This window comes from Pseudorca crassidens, chromosome 8, assembly GCF_039906515.1.
Source record: "Pseudorca crassidens isolate mPseCra1 chromosome 8, mPseCra1.hap1, whole genome shotgun sequence".
NCBI classification, from domain to species: domain Eukaryota; kingdom Metazoa; phylum Chordata; class Mammalia; order Artiodactyla; family Delphinidae; genus Pseudorca; species Pseudorca crassidens.
Genome location: NC_090303.1, coordinates 16,655,597 through 16,676,495, shown reverse-complemented (window position 1 = coordinate 16,676,495; position 20,899 = coordinate 16,655,597). Strand labels below are relative to the sequence as shown.

The 20,899-nt window shown below is 36.8% G+C and overlaps 1 protein-coding gene across 5 annotated transcripts in view; it reads right to left on the bottom strand.

Annotated features, from left to right (window-relative positions):
* Nucleotides 1–460: 460 nt before the first annotated feature.
* Nucleotides 461–20,899, bottom strand: part of PNPLA8 (patatin like phospholipase domain containing 8) — a 133,833-nt gene continuing 113,394 nt past the window's right edge. For all 5 annotated transcript variants that reach the window (XM_067745883.1, XM_067745884.1, XM_067745881.1 and 2 more), the window contains 4 exons: nucleotides 18,847–18,904; nucleotides 16,357–16,551; nucleotides 7,936–8,131; nucleotides 461–2,281 (listed from right to left, as the gene is read on the bottom strand). In XM_067745883.1, coding sequence (XP_067601984.1) covers nucleotides 2,007–2,281; nucleotides 7,936–8,131; nucleotides 16,357–16,551; nucleotides 18,847–18,904 — 724 coding nt within the window. In that variant the 3' untranslated portion in view covers nucleotides 461–2,006. The remainder of the gene's footprint in view (nucleotides 2,282–7,935; nucleotides 8,132–16,356; nucleotides 16,552–18,846; nucleotides 18,905–20,899) is intronic.

The window sequence follows — 20,899 nt, the reverse complement described above, 5'->3', positions numbered from 1 at the left end:
TACATTTTATTTTATTTATTTATTTTTAATTTTGGCTGTGTTGTGTCTTTGTTGCTGCGCGTGGGCTTTCTCTAGTTGTGGCGAGCGGGGGCTGCCGTTCGTCGCCGTGAGCGGGCTTCTCATCGCGGTGGCTTCTCTTGTTGCGGAGCACAGGCTCTAGGCGCACAGGCTTCAGTAGCTGTGGTGCTCGGGCTCAGTAGTTGTGGCTCACGGGCTCTAGAGCGCAGGCTCAGTAGTTGTGGCTCATGGGCTTAGTTGCTCCGCAGCATGTGGGATCTTCCTGGACCAGGGCTCGAACCCATGTCCCCTGTGTTGGCAGGTGGATTCTTAACCACTGCACCACCAGGGAAGTCCCGGTGCTATTTTTAATAAACAATAACATCAGCAGCAAGAACAGAACTGAAATATTACCACCACAGCATTTATTACAGAAATAAGAACTGAAACACCCCAAAAGGACTGAGCTACAAAATAATTTTTATTTTCTATGTTTAAAATAACTGATAAGTTGGATAATTTATTACATTTTCTTTTTAAAACAGACAATTCTTTTCTTCTTTGAAAAGAGCAGATATTTTACCTGTGTAGGACTGAAAATTCATTTTCACACTTCTTCCTATCTTTTGCTTGTACATTTGCAGAATTTACTTTTCAGTTGCCGTTAAGAGGAAATAAAATTTTAGAGGCAGCTCTTCTCATTTTACAAATAAAATATCTGAAGGCCAGAGAGGCTGTCCACCCTCCTCCAGGTCACAAAGAGAAGGGGCTCTGCATTGGAGCCCGAGCTGCACCCAGACACTCAGCTCCCCCAGCATCTGTGAACCAAGCCTCACTGCCTCTTTGCATCAGTGTTGCAAAGACACAATATGACAATCCCCGTAAGGGGTTTAGCTCTAGTTTACATGTACAAAGCAAAGGACACTCACCTTTTTTCATTTCTCTTCACAAATCTAAACATGGTGAAAGATTTACATGGCAGATAGATAACACAACAAGGATGAATCTGATTAGCATAAACAATGATTCGGGTTGGTGTATATGTTGTTAACCTCTGTGAAGTCCAGATGGTTAAAGGAGTTAAGGTAAAACAAGCCTGACATTTTTTTAAAGCATACGTTGACACGTATATTCAAATGCTACAAAGAGAAGAAGGGCTACATTATGAACAATAAATAATTTAAAAATGACATTAGCCTTTTAACATAGATTATTTCAATAGCTTATTTTTGTTAATGATGGGGCATTTTCTCAGTAAATTCAAATAATTACTTTCATAACAGTGAACGCTAAGCTAGAGCTAGGAAAGTTAACATACAGCATTACCTTGAAATTTCAGGGGGAATAAGTGGTTGATTGGAACTTCACCTATCTTTCGGAACCAAACGATGTTGAAATAAACACATTTGGAATAGAAAACTGTATCTAGCTCTTTCATATTTCAAATGTATAAGTCCTCTGATGGAGAGAATCCCATTTTTTCTCTATCTGTTTAGATGATATGACAATAGTAGAAAGCAACATTTGGAATGCAGAATGTAGCTAGTGAAAACCTAAGTGATGTTTAAAGAGATGAATTATTTTAAGAAGAAATTAGCTTTCCACATGAAAGAAAATCAATGATCAAATAAATTTAACTTGAATATGGTGACTAAAGTAAAAATACCAAGTATAATATGACAGCTTTCAGTCCTTGTTTGGCACATATATTAATAAATTTTCAAACATCAAACAATACAACACCAATATGTACTAAAACCAACGGGCACAGTAAGATTCCTAACACGTGGTTAATTATTAACATCATAAAAACCTAATTCCCAGATGAATTCTGTAACCACGCACAACCTCTCTGTACTGTGCAAGCTGGTCCGAACACTGTCTTTTCAGGATTCCCCAGAATTCTAAGCATTTCAAAGGTAGTCATGCTGAACCCCACAATTCCTTATTGAACTCTGTGGATCTTCTGAACAGGCCTTCAGTTAGGAGGCTAACTGTGCACACACTCATCACAATTTTGAAAAGAACGGAAGGCCTTCATACATGTCAGTTTTTAGTTTTATCCAATCATTAATTTTCTGCAGAGTTGTTTTTTCTTGACTTAATATTTTTGCAAGTTTTTTCATTTTTTCTTCATTTCTTTCTATGTACTTCAACCCCTCCAACTGCAGCTGATCCAGCTTTTCATTTCGACTTTCATCTAGAGGTATGTTTTCACAAATAACAGGATTAAATCTAAAATAGGTGTCAGGAGGTAACAGACCGTCAAGCATTACGTGGACTTCTGTTAAAACAAACAGAGGATAGGGTGAATTAAAAAATCGAGTTATTCTGCAATGATCTAATTTTACGTTCTTTACAATTATCCAATTTTAGGCAAATTACAAAGCCTTGCTTACTTCCACACTCCAGCTAAATAACAGCAGGAGTAAAGAATCCATAATATTGAATATAACTATGAAATGAAATTCATCTCCCAAAATATGCCATATAATTCTGATAAATTAGGACCCCTGCTTCAGGACTCTCTTCTCTGTTTTCGGTCATACTGTTAGCCACTGCTGAAATGCCTTTCCAACCTTCCTTTTTTGTTTTTTAATTTCTTTTTTTATAAATAATTTTTATGGGAGTACATGTTTTTTAATTTCTTGAGATCATCTTTATTGAGGTATAATTTACATACAATAAGATTTGCCGATTTTAAGTGTCTAAATTGACGGGTTTTGACAAACATATACACTGTTACCACCGCAACAATCATGACATAGAACATTTTCTGTCATCCCAAAAGCTTCTTCATGCCTTTTTATGGTTGGTCCTCCCTTACCCTTTGCCTTTTCTAGAATTTCATATAAACAGAATCATAAATACATATAGCGCTTCTGGGTCTGGTTAGCTTCTTTTACCCAGCAAAATGCTTCTGAAATACATGTTGCAGCATGGATCAATAGTTCCTTCCTTTTTATTGCTAAGTGGTAATCCACTGTACGGATATAACACAATTTGTTCTCTCCGGTCTGGTTCTCTTCTGTTTTTAGCTATTAGAAATAATCCTAAATCATTTTGTAGATATATGGTTCCATTTCTTTTGGGTAAATACTCAGAGATGATATTTCTCATTCATATGGTAAAAGTTTATTTATCGTATTAAGAACCACAACACTGTTTTCCAAATGGTTGCACCATTCTGCACGCCAACCACTAGGATATCTTAGTTCCCACTGTTCCACATCTTTGCCAAGACTTAGTACTGTCGGTCTCAATTTTAATCATTTTAGAGGATATGTACTGGGATCTTGTGGTTTTAATTTTCATTTCCCTAAGGACTAATAATGTTGAAAAGTCTTCCATGTACTTCTTAGTCAACTGTACATCTTCTTCAGTGAAGTGTCTGTTCAAATAGACGCTTGGCCATTTTTTTCCCCACTGAATTTTTGTTTTCATCTCTGTATATTCCTTATATTATACAATGTAAGCATTTTCTATATATATTGCATCTGATTATACATTTGGTTCTGAAGATGGATCAAACATATTTTACTAATATTTTATTTCAGTCTATAGCTTGTCTTCATTTTATTAAAAGTGTCTTTTGAAGAACAAAATTATAACTTGATGAAGTCTAATTTATCTATTTTTCCTGTTATGTCCACATTTATTGTGTCCTATCAAAGACTCTTTACTTAACCCAAGGTCATTAAGATTTTCTCCAGGGTATTCTAGAGGATTTGCAGTTTTAACTCTTGTATTTAGGTCTGTGATCCATTTCCAGTTAGGTTCTGTGTATGATGTGAAGGGTCAAGGTTCAACTTTTAAAATACAGTTATCTAACTGTCGCAGTACTATTTGTTGAAAAGATTATCCTTTCCTCATTGAATTACCTTTGTCAAAAATCTTTTGAGCATACATGTCTGGATCAATTTCTGTACTATTAGGTATCACTGATCTTCTGTCTGTCTTTATGCAAATACCACCCTTGCTTACTGTAGCTTTATAGTCTTGAAATCAGGGGGTCTAAGTCCTCCAATTTTTTTTTTTTCAAAATTGTTTTGGTTATTCTAGGTCCTTCGCATATTCATATAGATTTTATAGTCATCTTGTTAATCCCTACTCCAGAAAAAGTCCGTTTTCATTTATATAGCAGTTGCATGAAGTCCATAGATCAATCTGTGGTCTGCCACCATAACAATACCGAGATTTTCAATTCATGAGCACGGTACTGATATATCGATTTATTTAGGCCTTCTTTAATTTCTCTCTGTAGTGTTTTGTAGTTTCTCCTGCTCAGGTCTTGTATATAATTTGTTAAATAGTTTCTTAAGTATTTAATATTTTGATGCTATTATAAATAATATCTGTGTATATATTTAATTTCAATTTCTAATTGTTCATTGCTAGTATGCAGAAATACAATTGATTTTTATTGACCTTATATTCTTCAACTTTGCTAAACTCACTTATTAGTTCTAGTAGATTTTTATAGATTCCTTAGAATTGTCAGCATAGACGACTAGGTTGTCTGTAAATATTTACTTTTCATTTCTAATCTATATGCCTTTTATTTCCTTTTATTGCCTTACTGCACAGAAAAGGACCTCTAGTACAACACTAGCTGGAAGCGAGGAGAAACATCTTACTCTGCTCCTCATCTTAAGTAGAAAGGATTTGGTCTTTCACCACTAAACACGATGCCACCTCTAGCTTTTTCATAGAGGCCCTTTATCAGACTGAGGAAGTTCCCTCCTGTTCCTAATCTGCTGAAAGTTTTTCTCATGAATAGGTGATGAACTTTACTAAATGCCCTTTATGCATCTGTTGAGATTATCATAAATTTTTCCTTCTTTCTGTCTGTTCATACAGTGAATTATACGATTTTTTTGAATGTTAAGCCAAACCCATACTCCTGAGATGTACCCTATTGGATTATGCTGTATTCTCCTTTTTATATACTGCTGAATTCAATTTATTAGTATATTTTTAGGACTTCTGCATACGTATTAATAGGGAATATTGATTGGTATTTTAATATTTTTAATAATGTTTTTGTCAGGTTTAGGTGTCAGGGTAATGCTGGCTTTAGGAAATGAGCTGGTATTTATTCTTCTCTTTTCTCCATGTTTTTGTACAGAATTGCTGTTAATCTTATCAACTGTATTTTTCATTTCACACATTACATTTTTCACTTCTACAGATTTGATTTGGGTCCTTTCTATATCATCCATTTCTCTCCTCATCATGTTCAAATCTTCCTCTATCTCACTGAACATGGCGTATACTTAGAATAGCTATTGTAACATCTTCTGTCTGCCAATTCTCTCATATGTTTCATATCTAGGTCTGTTCTCACTGATCGGATTTTCTCCTGGTTAAATGTATCTTTTCATGCTTCTCTGTATGCCTGGTGATTTTTTAATTGCATGCCAAACATTGTGAATCTTATATTTTTGTGTGCTGGAATTTGTTGCATTCCTTTAAATATTGCTGGCTTTTATTCCAACAGTGGATGCTGTTAACTGGAACTCAATTTGATCTTTTTGAGAATTGCTTTGAAGCTGTGTTAGGGTGGACCCAGAGCAGCCTTCAGTCTAGAACTAATCTGATGTCACTACTGAGACCATACCCTTCTGAGGACTCTACTGCACATCCCACACATTACAAGGTCTTTCTAATTTAGGTGATGGAAATCTGAGCTGCCTGGTCCCGTGTGAGCCCCAAGCGTTGTTCTATTTAATCCTTTCTGGGGTAATCTGCCTTGGGTAGTTTCCTCACATGCTTGCACACAACACAGATCAGTACTCAAGGGGACTCCTCTGCACAGCTCTAGAGCTCTCTCTCTATGAAGCTGCCTTCTCTGTAGTATTTTGCCCACAAATTCTAATTTCCTTGGCCTCTGTACATCCCAAATTCTGTTTTCTGAGAGCCTGGGACTGTCCTGCTTGAGTTCCCCACTCCTCATGCTATCACCTAGAAACAAGCTGGGCAATCATGCGATTACTTCATTTATTTTCCTTCTCTCAGGAATCAGTGGCCTTGCCATCTGTCATCTAACGTCTGAAAACCATTGCTCTGTACAGTTTTCTAATGATTTAAGGTAGGAGGAAATATATGGCTCCTATTATTCCATCATGGCCAGAAGTTGAAGTCTGAATCCTCTTTTCCAATGTCCAGACCCTAACTATCTTTTAAGACCCATATCGAGTCTAATTTGCTTCTTGTAAATTGTCTACAGCAGTCTAGTTTAGTTTTTTCATAGGCTTAACCATCTACATCTATTCACCATTTATTCGGCAACTGATAATATATTAGACTGAACCAAATGACACTGTTGTTTCTACACATCGATAACCATCTAGTATCAGCAATTACATATGTTTCACTCTTAATTCTTCATTAACTAGAATGCAAGTGAATGAAAGCAGCATTTCATATTTCCTGAAAATTTCAAATGAGCCCATCACATGGTTTGCACAAGGTATACATGTAAGTATTATGAGACTGGGTGATCAAAGCTATTTTTTTCTAAGACTGCTTACAGTAAGAATATTTTATTGATTTGACAAAATTTCAGATAGTGAAAAATCCAGAATGTCACCTTTTCTTGGGTTATCATTTAATAGATAAACATCCTTAGTGGGGAGTTTAAGAGCGTCATGTAGGCTAATGACTCAGTCACTAACATGACAATATAGAAAGAATGAGATTCAGAAGCAAGGGGCTGTTAACTGTGAACAATAACTTTTACAAATTTAATAACAGATTTCACATAGGACTGAAAAATAATATAGTAAAATAAGGAGATCTAGACCTCAAGGCCCAAACTAGAAAGTCAACAAGTACTGACTGCCTACTATGTGCCAGGCACTGCAGTCCACACAGTGAACAGGAGAAGCTCCTGCTTACATCCTGGTGGGCTACAGACACCATAAGCAATTCAACAAGCAAACATGTAATATATTGGGCTGGCCAAAAAGTTTGTTCGGGTTTTTCGTACTGCCTTACTGGAAAACCCGAATGAACTTTTTGGCTAAACCAATACATCCATAATGAGATAAATGCTCTAAGAAGGAAAAAAAAGAAAGAAAGAAGCAGGATAAGGGGTTACAGTGAGTGAGATGGTGACGGGTTTAGAAAGTGATCAGAAAAGGCTCTCTGGGGAAGTGATACCTCAACAGAGACCTGAATGAAGTGAGGGTGGGAATCAAGCATGTATCTGGGGGAAGGCCTTACAAAGAGAAGACAACAATTCCCTGAGGCAGGAGCCTTCCTAGCAAGTCTGAGAAACAGCAAGAGTTATAGTGTAGCTGGACACACTTTATACAGGAGACACGTCCTGAGAGAGGGGGAAGACGCATTCAAAGGCCAGGTCCTTCCAGGGCCCAGTGAATTTCAGTGAATGAGGCTTTTGGATTTTGTTCTGTGATGGGAAGCGTAGATGGTTTTGAGCTGGGTAAAGATGTGATTTAATTTAGATTTTAAAAGGACCACTTGGGCCTTTATATGAAGACTAGATTACAGAGGCAGCCAGAGTGGAAGTATGGACTTATTCCAGTTTGCCGCCACATTACTAAATAATCGAAATTCCATAAGTACTCTGATTCTCTCCCTGTTACCATGTGTTTATCTAAACCAACCTGACACCTTTCCTCTTCCCTGATTCTTAAGAGTCTCCAACCAAGCCTTTGTGCTATTCCTGCTTCAGCTACTTCTCCAGCTGTAAGGAGGCCAAGGTAGCTCTAGCTCCCACACGGAGAAATCACTACTGCAGGGTTACTGGGAAGAAATGAGTGACGAGAAAGAGAAACGACAAACACCTGCTCCCATGTGCTTCCTAAGCCTACGACAGAGACATAACAACATACTCTTTGCAGTGAGCATCAGCATATTCTATCAGAAACCGAATTCTAGAAGTACGTTAAGGCAGCAAATAAACAGACTAACCTTCTGTGTCTGTAGCACTGTTGATAACGTTAGACAGTTTGGTTTTCAGGCTCGTGTGTGTCGCGGTGTTTCTCACGTCACTCTCATAACGTCCAGTGCCCAAGGATACTATGCACTCTAATGGGACGTCTGGCCAAAGACATTTACACTCGTGTATTGCTAACGCTGAAGGGTTATTCAGGAGCAAACCTCCATCCTGCAAAACATAAGTCAAGCAAATACAGGACAGAACTCTTCAAAGTGAAATTCTCTTTTACAAATATGAAAACAAATTATATTTTCGACAGTTTGAAATTTACTCACCAGGAAAGCTGAACTATGTAATAAACTGAACAAATTATTTAAAAACAAGAGAGTCCTTTCAAGTGAATTTATTTTATATACTACAGGTACAAAAGAAGTCATGTGAAAACTCACTGGCCTCACTGGCTTTACTAAACTTTCCTTTCCTGTTACAAAATTCTCTGAACTTCTTCTTGGATTGCTCTGTATATTTTGCTCAAAACTACTGAAATGAACTGAATTAGTTTTTTAAGATTTTTATCCTTGTTTAGTGGTTAATATAGATTCTGTATAAAATCTAACAGAAGAATTGTGGTTCTACCAAACAAACAAGACCAGTTCTTTCACAAGTCTAATATAACCAAATTTATTAATTTAAGTTGAAATTTTATTAACAATACAATTTCAAAGTACCAAATTCATTTACTGCAGATATAACCTAAACAAAAAAGGCAACTTTATAGTTCTAAGCATTTATCAATGCTTCAAAATAAGCATTGATTTCGAAGACTCCACAGGGCAGGAAGGGTAAAATATGCTGATAGAGTGCTCTAAGGATGTAGCAGAATAAAAGTATGTAACCAAAGACAAATATCATATGATATTGCTTATATGTGGAATCTTAAAAAAAAAAAAGATACAAATGAACTTATTGACAAAACAGAAATAGACCCACAGACATAGAAAACAAACTTACAGTTACCAAAGAGGAAAGGGGAGGGGGGAAGAACAAATTAGGAGGTTGGAATTAACATATACACACCACTATATATAAAATAGATAAACAACAAGAACGTACTGTATAGCACAAGGAACTGTACTCAGTATTCTGTAATAACCTATATGGGAAAAGAATCTGAAAAAGAATAGATTTATATAAAAATGTATAACTGAATCACTTTGCTGTATACCTGAAACTAACAAGACATTGTAAATCAACTATACTTCAATTTAAAAAAATTTCAAAAAAAAAGTATATTAACTGGTCTCACATTCCTGGGATAAACCTCACTTGGTATTAGTATATCCACTCAATTTTGAAAAGCTATAAACTGTTAGAAATTATTCCTTCTAATAAGCCCAAATCTCCCTCCCTGTAACCTGCACCTACTAATTCTAGACTTGTATTTTGAAGCTACATGAAATTCAATATCTTGTAATCCTACGGTCTGGCCATTCATGAATTACTTGCAGTTTTCAGAAGGAGTCACATTCTCTTGCCTTCAGGGCTCTGCACATGCTGTCAACTCAAAATTCTCCTTCCCCAGCCCCCTTCTTTGCTCAGCTCCCACTTATTCTTCAAAACATGGTCCAAGAGTCATTATTCCCGCAAGAACCTAACTGAAATAATCCTAACATACTTAGTAGAAAACAATCCATTTCTACTGGAAGATAAGACAATGCTGAATTCTGTACCAGTACATTAAAAAAGAATTTTGAAAAAACATGCTTTCTGCAAGAATGGGAAGAGAAATACAACCTAAAATTGTCATGCAGTAATGCAGTACATATTTTAAATGAAGACACCTTTATTATAGTAATTCAAAGAGGCCAAAAAGCATGTAGTGACTATAGTTTTGGGGACCACTATCCTTGTGTGTGCTGAGTTTGACAGCAGATGAACTGAGACTATATCTGCTGGAACCGATCACCCGCTTGCCTCAAAGAACAAGTAGGAACTAAATTCACATGTCATTTGAAACTCCACGTGCCTTGTTACTGTAATGGCATTTAATTCTCTGAGCTTCCTGGCCACCGACACAGTCCAATACTCCTTCCCTGCATCCAAACCCTTCCACTGTGCTCTGTGGAATTGTTAGAACTCCCAACGTAGTCTCACCTACTTCTGAAAATGCTCTCTTCTTTTTTTTTGCGGTACACAGGCCTCTCACTTGCTGTGGCCTCTCCTGCTGTGGAGCACAGGCTCTGGATGTGCAGGCTAGCGGCCATGGCCCACGGGCCCAGCCGCTCCGCGGCACGTGGGATCCTCCCGAACCGGGGCACGAACCCGCATCCCCTGCATCGGCAGGCGGACTCCCAACCACTGCGCCACCAGGGAAGCCCCTCTCTTCTTTGACTTAGCAGAAACACAGCTCTTCCCTGACATTATTTCCCAGGAGGTGTTGATTCTTTCATATCTCAGTGGCTAGGAGGAGGGATGATGTCTTACTTGTTTTAGCATCCCTTCCAGACCATTATTAGTCCTAATCCACTTGGGAAATTCATGCTCTTTAAAGGCTCTGCTATTGAGCCAAGCCACCACTTCCGCATCACTGTTGTCACCTAGCAACCTCCCCAGTCAACTAATTAAGTCAGCACCTGGCTCACAGACTTTCTATCTATCCCATGTAGAAAGGGGTGGAAATTCTTTTTACTACCCCATGTGACTTCACATCTTTGTAACACCTTGGACTCTCAGTTCTCAATTTTATCTTCAAAAAATATTCTTTTATCTACTCTCCAAGATCACACATTAGCTCTTGTTATCAAAATAAACGGAATCATGCAGTATGTGGTTTTGGGGTCTGGGTTCTTTCACCTAGAATAATGCTTTGTGAGATCCATCCGTGTCATTGTGTATGTCAGTAATTCATTCCTTTTTACTGCTGAGGAATATTTCATTATTCAGATGTATCACAGTTTGTTTATCCATTCAGCAGTTGAAGGGAACTATTTTTAAATTTAGCTATCTATATATCTGTTGAAAGTCATGAATTGGCTAGGCATTTGTATTATTCAACTGCAAAAATCTACTTGGACTCATTAAATGTGGATAGTAATAAGTTATTTCCTAAAGGCTTTCCCGAGTACAAATTTTAATTTAATCCTTTCAACTATTACCTTTGTTCTCAATTAATATGAATGATACCCATCCCATATTTCATTTCTAATTTAGCAAAAAAGTTATTTCTTTGTTATATTATTTTTAACTTAAATTCTATACTTATACTCTGTGTAACTTCTAATCATCTGGGTATTTTCTATTATTTTATTTATTTTTAACATCTTCATTGGAGTGTAACTGCTTTACAATGGTGTGTTAGTTTCTGCTTTATAACAAAGTGAATCAGCTATACGTATACATATACATATACATATATCCCCATATCTCCTCCCTCTTGTGTCTCCCACCACCCTCCCTATCCCACCCCTCTAGGCTGTCACAAAGCACCGAGCTGCTCTCCCTGTGTTATGCGGCTGCTTCCCACTAGCTATCTATTTTACATTCGGTAGTGTATATACATCCAAGCCACTCTCTCACTTCGTCCCAGCTTACCCTTCCCCCTCCCCATGTCCTCAAGTCCATTCTCTACGTCTGCATCATTATTCCTGTCCTGCCCCTAGGTTCTTCAGAACCCTTTTTTTTTTAGATTTCATATTATATATATATGTTAGCATAAGGTATTTGTTTTTCTCTCATCTAGGTATTGTACATGAAACACTTCTTCATTATTATAAAAGCTATAAAGAAGGATTAGAGAAGACAAAAAGGGGAGAAAAGAAGGGGCAAACAAGGTTTACCAAGAATTGATAATAGTAAAATTAATCCCACATCAAAAGTTGCCAAGTTTTCAACAGATTTAATAGCCATGCTTCAAATTAAATCCCTGTTCCTTAAACTTTACTTGCTTTCCATCAAAAACAGTACAGAAGTTCACATTTTTGGCACTCACTTTAGTCCAGTGGTGAGGCACACCATTCCTTAAGCCCTGTTTAGTTAGCCTACTCTGGTCAGACGCCTCTGCTGTCAGCAAGTCCTTAGGCTAACGTTATGTCTACGGGATCTCCTGAAGCCTTTCCATTCATTACAGTATTCATACTCACAGTTAGTTACTGTGTACTTGGTGTTTGTCAGCCACTGCTCATGCTAGGTGCTGAGGTAAAACAGACTTGAAAAATACTTATTAAATAAATTGATGCTTATCTTTTAGAACTACACACACGATTGTATTTTAACTGCAGTACATCATGCATGTACTTAATAGCCTAATATTTAGATACTTTTTATTGCTTTTAATGTATATTTAATTATTTCAAATCATAAATCAGAATTTATACCAGAAAATAACCACTGGGCAACACGAATGCCTCTTGATCATCTCATCTTATTTTTTAGGGTTTAATATTTTAATTTTATTTTTTAAGAAACTCTTTTTTTTTTGGCCACGCTGCGCAGTCCCTTCCCCAACCAGGGACTGAACCTGGACCACGGCAATGAAAGCACCAAATCTTAACCACTAAACCACCGGGGAAATCCCTATAGGGTTTTTAAAAAATTTGTTTTTTATTATGTTAAAATATATATAAAATTGGTCCTTTTAACCTTTTTTAAGGTTACAAGTCAGTGGCATTAATAACATTCAGAATGTTTTACAATTATCACCACTATTTCCAAAACGTTTTTATCACCACAAACAGAATCTGCAACCATTAAGCAATGACTCCCCAACCTCCCCTCCCCATCCTATTTCTATCCTAATCAACTATTCACTCTTTATACATAAACTCAGAAGAAGACTTCTTTGTAGAGCCAATCCTGACAAAATAAATCACATCTTTTACACTACTTCTTAACCCTGTACATATTTTTATTATTGAATTTATCATCTCATTCTGTAACTCTGTTTATATTCTCCTGGTCTGAGCTATTTGAGGGTAAGATCCAGGAAACACAAACAATATGCTAGCAATGATTAAAAACCTTCATATTTTTTATGGTTAACACAGGGCCTGGCACTGAGTAAGCACTCACTACATTTTTGTCCAGTTATAATGAAAATTATTAGTTGTGGCCTGGCACAGGCATAATTTAGCACAGAAAATGCTAGGCAGGCTCTTTCTGCTAAAAACACTCTTTACCTGGAAAGTTTATATGAAATATCATAATTCATTTTATGTTAATGTATGCTGAGTTCTGAACGTAACCTTTTAAAATGTAAATAAAGTCTAAAAGAAATAATATATTAGAATCTGCCATCAAAACCTTCAGCGCAAGCTAATTTATCAGGATCTTTCTCCAAAGACAGTGAATAAATGATTTAATTTTGGAGGTTGAGATGGAAAAAGATAAGAGAGAAGGGATATGCATATGACCAAACTCATCAGATTGTATATATCAAATATGTGTAGTTTTTTTTTTTATCAATTTTACTTCAATAAAGCTGTTAAAAAGAGAGAAGGGATAATGTTGTGTAAAAAGTATTATTTGATAAATATGATGCTACTTGGATGGGGTAGAGAAATAATACATTGGAAGCTACTCAAAAAGAATTCTTCCTACTTTATAATTTCCTAGGACATCTAATAAGCCTTGTAATACTGTAATAACACTCTTCTCTTTACAAAGATAAATGAAATCTACCCATCTACTGACTCATACCTCTTAATTACTTATAGCAGTGCTTTCAATAACTGTTCAAATAGAATATAAATGTATAATTTATACTTTACCTGATAAATGTATAATTTATACTTTACCTGAAAAAGGATACGAACTTTCATTAAAACGTATGTCAGACATGACAGTTAAAAAGGATTTTAAAAATGAGACTGGAAATACTGAATATAATTATTCTAAGAACTAAGGATAAGAGGATTGTAATAAGTAGCATATTTTAGTTTTAAACTTCTTGGCAACTTTTGAAGGGTTGGAAAGGAACTTTGCTTGAATGTTTTGTTTAAGCAATTAAGATCATTCACACCTTAGAATACTCTAATCAACCTTTCATGGTGTCTTTAGAGGAGAAAAATATCCCTCTTCCTCAAGTATCCTGAAAAGGATACGCAATAAGAAAAATATTTTCTTAAATAAGGTTTGCTTAGACTCCAGCTTCCTTCTGAATATTCTTAAGTTAGATGTGCCAGTCTTTTTGGAATCAAGTCACTGATTTACATGAACGTATATTCTCTGTATATGTGGTGACATGCATTATTTTTTAATTTTTTACTTATTTTATTTTAATTTATTTATTTTTACTTTTGGCTGTACCACACAACATGTGGGATCTTAGTTCCCTGACCAGGGATCGAACCTGCACCTGCTGCAGTGGAAGCATGGAGTCTTAACCACTGGATCACCAGGGAAGTCCACACTTTTTAATTTTTTTAAATTGAAGTATAGTTCATTTACAATATCATGTTAGTTTCAGGTATACAGCACAGCCATTCAGTTTTTTATATATATATATTCTCCTTCAGATTCTCTTCCCTTATAGGTTATTACAAAATACTGAGTATATTTCCGTGTACAGTTATATGCTTTAAATAAAATTTATGTAAGAAGTTATTTTAATCTGTAGATCAGCCTAAGTTCAAAGATTATAGTCATCAAAATAAAAATTGCTATGCATGGAAAGGAATATCATTAGCTTATCTGAAATGGAAGAAGAACCACTGAATTACTCTGGTTTGTTATTTGTATTCTACAGGACTGAATTAAACCTTAGAACTACTTCCTCTTAGATAAAGAATAATGAGCAAATGAGATAACTTCTTTGGGAGTCTGGGAACATATGGTCCTGAAATGCAGTAACTTAATTGAGACTTTCACTAGTATTTGGCGTAACTGCAATTTTGTAGCATGACAACCATCTTAAAGTCGTAAGTTACAAACCTAAACTATTATATTCCCAAATACACTGTTATTTCTCCATTTATGACGTGGTGAAAATACTATGGAATATGGAGAAACTGTTGTTACAAACAGCAAGATACATATTAAAATAAAATTTTAATTTTGACCAATAAGTCCTGAAATCTACGTCAGAAAGAAACTCTACAGCTAGCACTTTCTGCCCTGAGGGGGTGGGATAAAGCAGACAAAGGCAGGAAGGGGAAGTGCCTTACATAACTCTGCAATGACTGATCTGACCAAGTGGGAAATAGTCTGCATTGACTCCAAAGATGAAAGGAACCCATTTTCATCTCCTAACTACTAAGATTATGACATTACTTCTGGTAAGACAGAAAGAAAATGGGATAGCTGAAAATGGGATAACATTTAAAAATATATCTAAGCTGTTACATAAAATTATAGGAGAAAATAAAACTGATAACCACATTTTAGTTATTATAATATCGACACATGTAAATTAAAATTATATAGTTGATATGTAGTTTATATAGCAGATCTGTGAGCTTTTGAACATCTAAAAATCCTTGGCAAAATATGTTTTCTTCTCAACATATATGTGAATACCAAGTGCATACCAGTGAGTGGAGAGGAGAGTTAAGGTTATTGACTCCGTCAAAGGAGAATGCAGTGGGATAGCATATAAAAAATTAAGCATATGTTAAAAACATATATTTTGGAAGTATCAGCTCAAAAGCTCTGTTGACTTTTATCAGTATAAGTTATGAGTTCAGATTTCCAAAAATAGTGGAAAAACTTGACAAAGAAAAAATTTATGATAAATAAATGAGTCTATGTCAGAGAAAGTACACATCATTCAACATCATAGAAATAATGTTCAACTTAATAGATCATTTAGCCATAAATTTTAAAACAGTGTAATTATAGATAGCATCCTAACTCTGTCACTTAACAGCTGCAACCCTAGTCCAGTTACTTAGCTTTTCTTAAGACTCCAATTTCTCATCTGCAAAATTGAAATCACTCTATCTGCCTCATAAGCAGTGAGGATTGTATGAGGAGATGCACACAAAGGACTACATAGGTGTCTGGCACCTAGCTAACCTAATGAGTGTTTACTATTATTATTTTATTACATCATCTCCTTCCAACTACGTCCACCAAAACTGTCAAACAGACGGCATTCTGCATTTTCAGTGACTGTGTTTCACTTTTAATTTTTATTACATTTGGAAAGCCAAGCATACATACTACTTCATTTTCCTATCATATTAAAATTGTCATAACTGGCCATGAATCACATTACAGAAGATACAAATAAATCTTTCCTAAAATATGCTCTCAAGCCAGAAGGCTTGTTAAGTTAATTTAAGAAAAACAAACAAGAAGTACAACTATCTTGTACCGCACGCACATCTTTTGCCACATGGAGACATGAGGAAAGTCTCCTTGGTTGATCCCTCTGTAAGTTCAGGTGACATTTAATAAGCGCTGACTCTTTTTAATTATGTAAAGTTTTAGAAGATAAACCACATTAGTCAACTTACCTGATGAAGATCATTTCCCAACACATACTCTGCAAAGTAGCCGGGAGCAGCAGATGAGGCTCTAATGGCCTGCCACATTTTATACTGACAGCCTCCCAAATAGTGAGAGTTGACTCCAGGAAAATGTCCATAGTTTCTGAACACAAAGGCTTTTGGCGTTATCCCTCTGTTCACTATGGTACTTACTGCAGCTACCTAGTAAATTAAAAAGTGAACAATACGCACTGTAAGCAGCAATATTTGGGAACTGTAAAAATTAAATATTATTTAGTAGTATGAACAATCTACAACTCCACCCATCAAGATAAATGTATAACATAACTATAATATTAATCAAAGGGAAGCAGATCCTTTCAAATAGGTATTTCTTTACAGGAAAATAGATACACGGGCTGAGACAATTTTGAGAAATGCATTATAAGAGAACAATAATAAAAGATATTTTTTGACTACATGATTTGAATAGTTATTGAAAAAGACACTGAAGAAAGCATAAATTTGCAGACCTTTATATAATAATTGATACTGCAGTAGTAGCAATGAATAAAAACTACTTAAAGATGAATAAGTATACTATTTTCATATCATTTATAAATTAGTCATTGTTTCTGTGCTCTTTGAAAGCATTATGACTTTAGTAACTGAAACTCTGACACTAAACAAACTCTCAAGGCTTTCTGATTGTAGTTAATAAGCGGTAGCTGGACAATTTTTTTTTTTTTTTTGCGGTTCGCGGGCCTCTCACTGTTGTGGCCTCTCCCGTTGCGGAGCACAGGCTCCGGACGCACAGGCTCAGCGGCCATGACTCACGGGCCCAGCCGCTCCGTGGCATGTGGAATCTTCCCAGACCAGGGCACGAACCCGTGTCCCCTGCATCGGCAGGCGGACTTTCAACCACTGCGCCACCAGGGAAGCCCGCTGGACAATTTTTTATTGAAAAAAAAACAATGTTTATCACCCAGGGTCTCAGATTTTCTCAGTGTCAGCTGAATTTATGTAAAATGTGATGTATCCTAATGATCTGCAATATAAACTTAAGAGGCTGAAAGGTAATGGTGAGGGCTAAATTGTTAGGTCTCCATGCCAAGCCGTCAGGGGCCTGTGTGCTTTGCTATTTTATAAACCAAAAGTCACATTCCAAGTTCGTGTGAGTGACCCAAGTGTGTCTCTAGGCCACTGTGGACAAGAGCTGGCCCTACACTAAAATCCAGAGGGTCTTTCCATTAATTGGTATACAGGCAGGCTCGATTAAGAAACGTGTCAATGGCTGCCTCATTTATCACGAGTGAAGTATTTTTTGAGATTTCTGCAGTTCCCCCACACCCACTCTATTCTTTTTTTTTAAGTTGGCAATTCTCACAATTTAAGAACAAATAAACAAGAAGCCCTGAAGATACAAGAGAATAAACAAGAGGTGTAGTGTGTATCTTAGGGTCCTCTCCAATGAGCTAGTGCATTTCATTATCATGGCCTCGCGTGGTCTGACGGAGCTACCCCTCCAGCCTCACTGCACACGCTGCCCTAGGATCCTTAGGCTCCAGCCTTCAAGAACTCTTTCAGGGCCTGCATTTCTCCATGGATCCTTCTGTACACACGGTTCCCTTTGCCAGGAACACTCATCAGCCTTCACACTGAGACCGCAAAGCCCACTTCCTTAGAGCAGTCTCCCTCACGTCTCTAAATATATGCTTTCAGAGAACTGTTTTTGTGCTCCATAGCACTTATTTTGGGAAAACTGTATCTCATTTGTGTGATCATTTGATTAATGCTTACTTTGCCCCACTGGACTGTAAACTCCATGTCTGCGTTCACTCACTAACGTATCCAAAGTCCCTAGCATTATGCTGGCACATGGGGTAACATAATTAATATCTAAAGAATGAATAAAAATATGTGTAAGCAAGAGTGAAAGAGCAATAGAGGGAGCTGTATTTGATTTTTTCTGGTTACAGCTTGTCATTCAAGAATAAACACAACCTGCATGGGATTTCTGCGTACATAAACCCTTATTCCTTAATCAAATAATGAATTTTATTAAAGAACACAAAACTCAAGCAATACTCAGATCACTGGGTTTCAAACAAAGTAAATAAAAGGAGAAGCCGAACTGAGACTGATTCTAGTGACATTAACATTTAAAAAACTGGGATTCCATTTGTATATTAATTTAATATTTATCTAAGAGGCACATAAAGTTTCTTTAAAAAAATCTGGGAGGAAATGCCACAATTTTCCTTAAATACCTAGATTTGATTAACCCTATAATAAAATAATTCTTTATCTTTAGTCCCAGTCTTCCATGTTCTTAAACTTTCGTTATACTTTTACTTGATATAGAAAAGGTCCAATGATCACATTCTGTACCTTCACAGAATGAGCCAATATATAAGGAATCAATATAATCTACTAAAAGAGCTTCCTTCATAATAAATCCGTTCACCTGACCTTCAATTCCAATTACGTGTTATATTTAGGAGACTCTAAACTTACCTTAGGGCACATGGGGTTTCTTGCTGTTTCAATCATTAGTGAAGATCCCATTCTATCCCTTTATTAAAGGAGAAGAATTAAAGTATATCAATTTTATTTCCCAACATCAGTGAACATACACTATGCAATTACTGTTGGCTCATGCCTTGTCAAAACCATGCAGGACATAAAAGTAGTATAAGAATCTCCTCTAGGAAGCTTATAATCCAACTAATGCACATAAAACAATATATAGTTATCCATTAACCTCTGATTCAAACTGCAAGTAGGTACAATTCTGAGGGGGGCAATCAATACAGGCTGCAGTATCTGGAAAAGATGCACAGAGGTGTAGCTTAAGAAGGACACCAACCATGGCAAGAAAACACATTAAAAACCAGGACATGTCCAGAGTAAAGGCACAGAGGCAGAACAACTTGATGTTTTCAGGGTCCTCCTGATAGGACAAAGGAGCTGTGTTGAGATAAGCCTGCAGAAGTATGGCAGACTAGTTGCAGAACAGTCTAAAAACCAGATCAGGATACTCAGACTTCAAACCTGCTTTAGCAATATAGAGCCTATGCCACCCCCCAAAAATGCTTTTTAAATCATCTGAGTTGACATTTGAATTACTGCAACATAACAGAAATTGTCCGTGGGTAGCAATTTTCACAACTCCATTATAAGGTAATTTTATTTCAGTGCAGACTTGTTCCAGTCTTAAAAATTATGTATTTTCCCCCTGTACTGAATACAAAGACTATGTTTTTTGACCAACCTGACTCAGTAAGGAAAAACATTTTTCTAATGACATTTTTTCAAGTGACACTCATGTTTCACAAATAGAATATTACTGAATTTCACATAGTTACAAATTAGGTAGTAATCTACCCATTATTATCTTTTATAAATACAATGTAAAATGCTTTCTAAAACAGACAAGATCTTTGTATTTCCCAACCTGATCTGTGTGTTTCCTTGGAATGAAGATCAACGCAATTTTATTCTCCTAAGGGTCTTTTCACTTTATCTTTTCATAGAAATCTTGCTGTAAAATTGGGACAGAGATACTAGAAGCATGCTGCTTTCACACTTAAAGCAAAGTTCACATTTATTTTTTGTTTAAACCTTGATTTTATAAAAAGCTAAAATGCTTTAGTGAATTGTTATGAATATAAATGGGAAGGGAAAATCACAAACATTAATTGGTCACTTTAGAGAGATGTCAAAATAAAAAAAAAAATTCTCGATATTCCCAGATTCTACTGATGCTATAATTAAAAATAGCATCCCTACTCCCTCTTGTGAGAGCACCGGAATCACAAGTAACTGCTGAACAAGCCTCATCAGGAAGATGCTGGAACTCACCAAAAAAGATACCCCACATCCAAAGACAAAGGAGAAGCTACAATGAGACGGTAGGAGGGGCACAATCACAGTAAAATCAAATCCCATAACCGCTGGGTGGGTGACTCACAGACTGGAGAACACTTATACCACAGAAGTCCACCTACTGGAGTGAAGGTTCTGAGCCCCACGTCAGGTTTCCCAACCAGGGGGTCCAGCAATGGGAGGAGGAATTCCTAGACAATCAGACTTTGAAGGCTAGCGGGATTTGACTGCAGGACTTCGACAGGACTGGGGGAAACAGAGACTCCACTCTTGGAAGGCACACACAAAGTAGTGTGCTCATCAGGAACCAGGGGAAGGAGCAGTGACCCCAGGGGAGACTGAACCAGACCTACCTGCTAGTGTTGGAGGGTCTCCTGCAGAGGCGGGGGCTGGCTGTGGCTCACTGTGGGGACAAGGACACTGGCAGCAGAAGTTCTGGGAAGTACTCCTTAGAGTGAGCCCTCCCAGAGTCCGCCATTAGCCCTACCAAAGAGTCCAGGTAGGCTCCAGTGTTGGGTCGCCCCAGGCCAAACAACCAATAGGGAGGGAACCCAGCCCCACCCATCATGAGACAAGCGGATTACAGTTTTACTGAGCTCTGCCCACCAGAGCAACAGCCAGCTCCACCCACCATCAGTCTCTCCCATCACAAAACATGCACAAGCCTCTTAGAAAGCCTCAT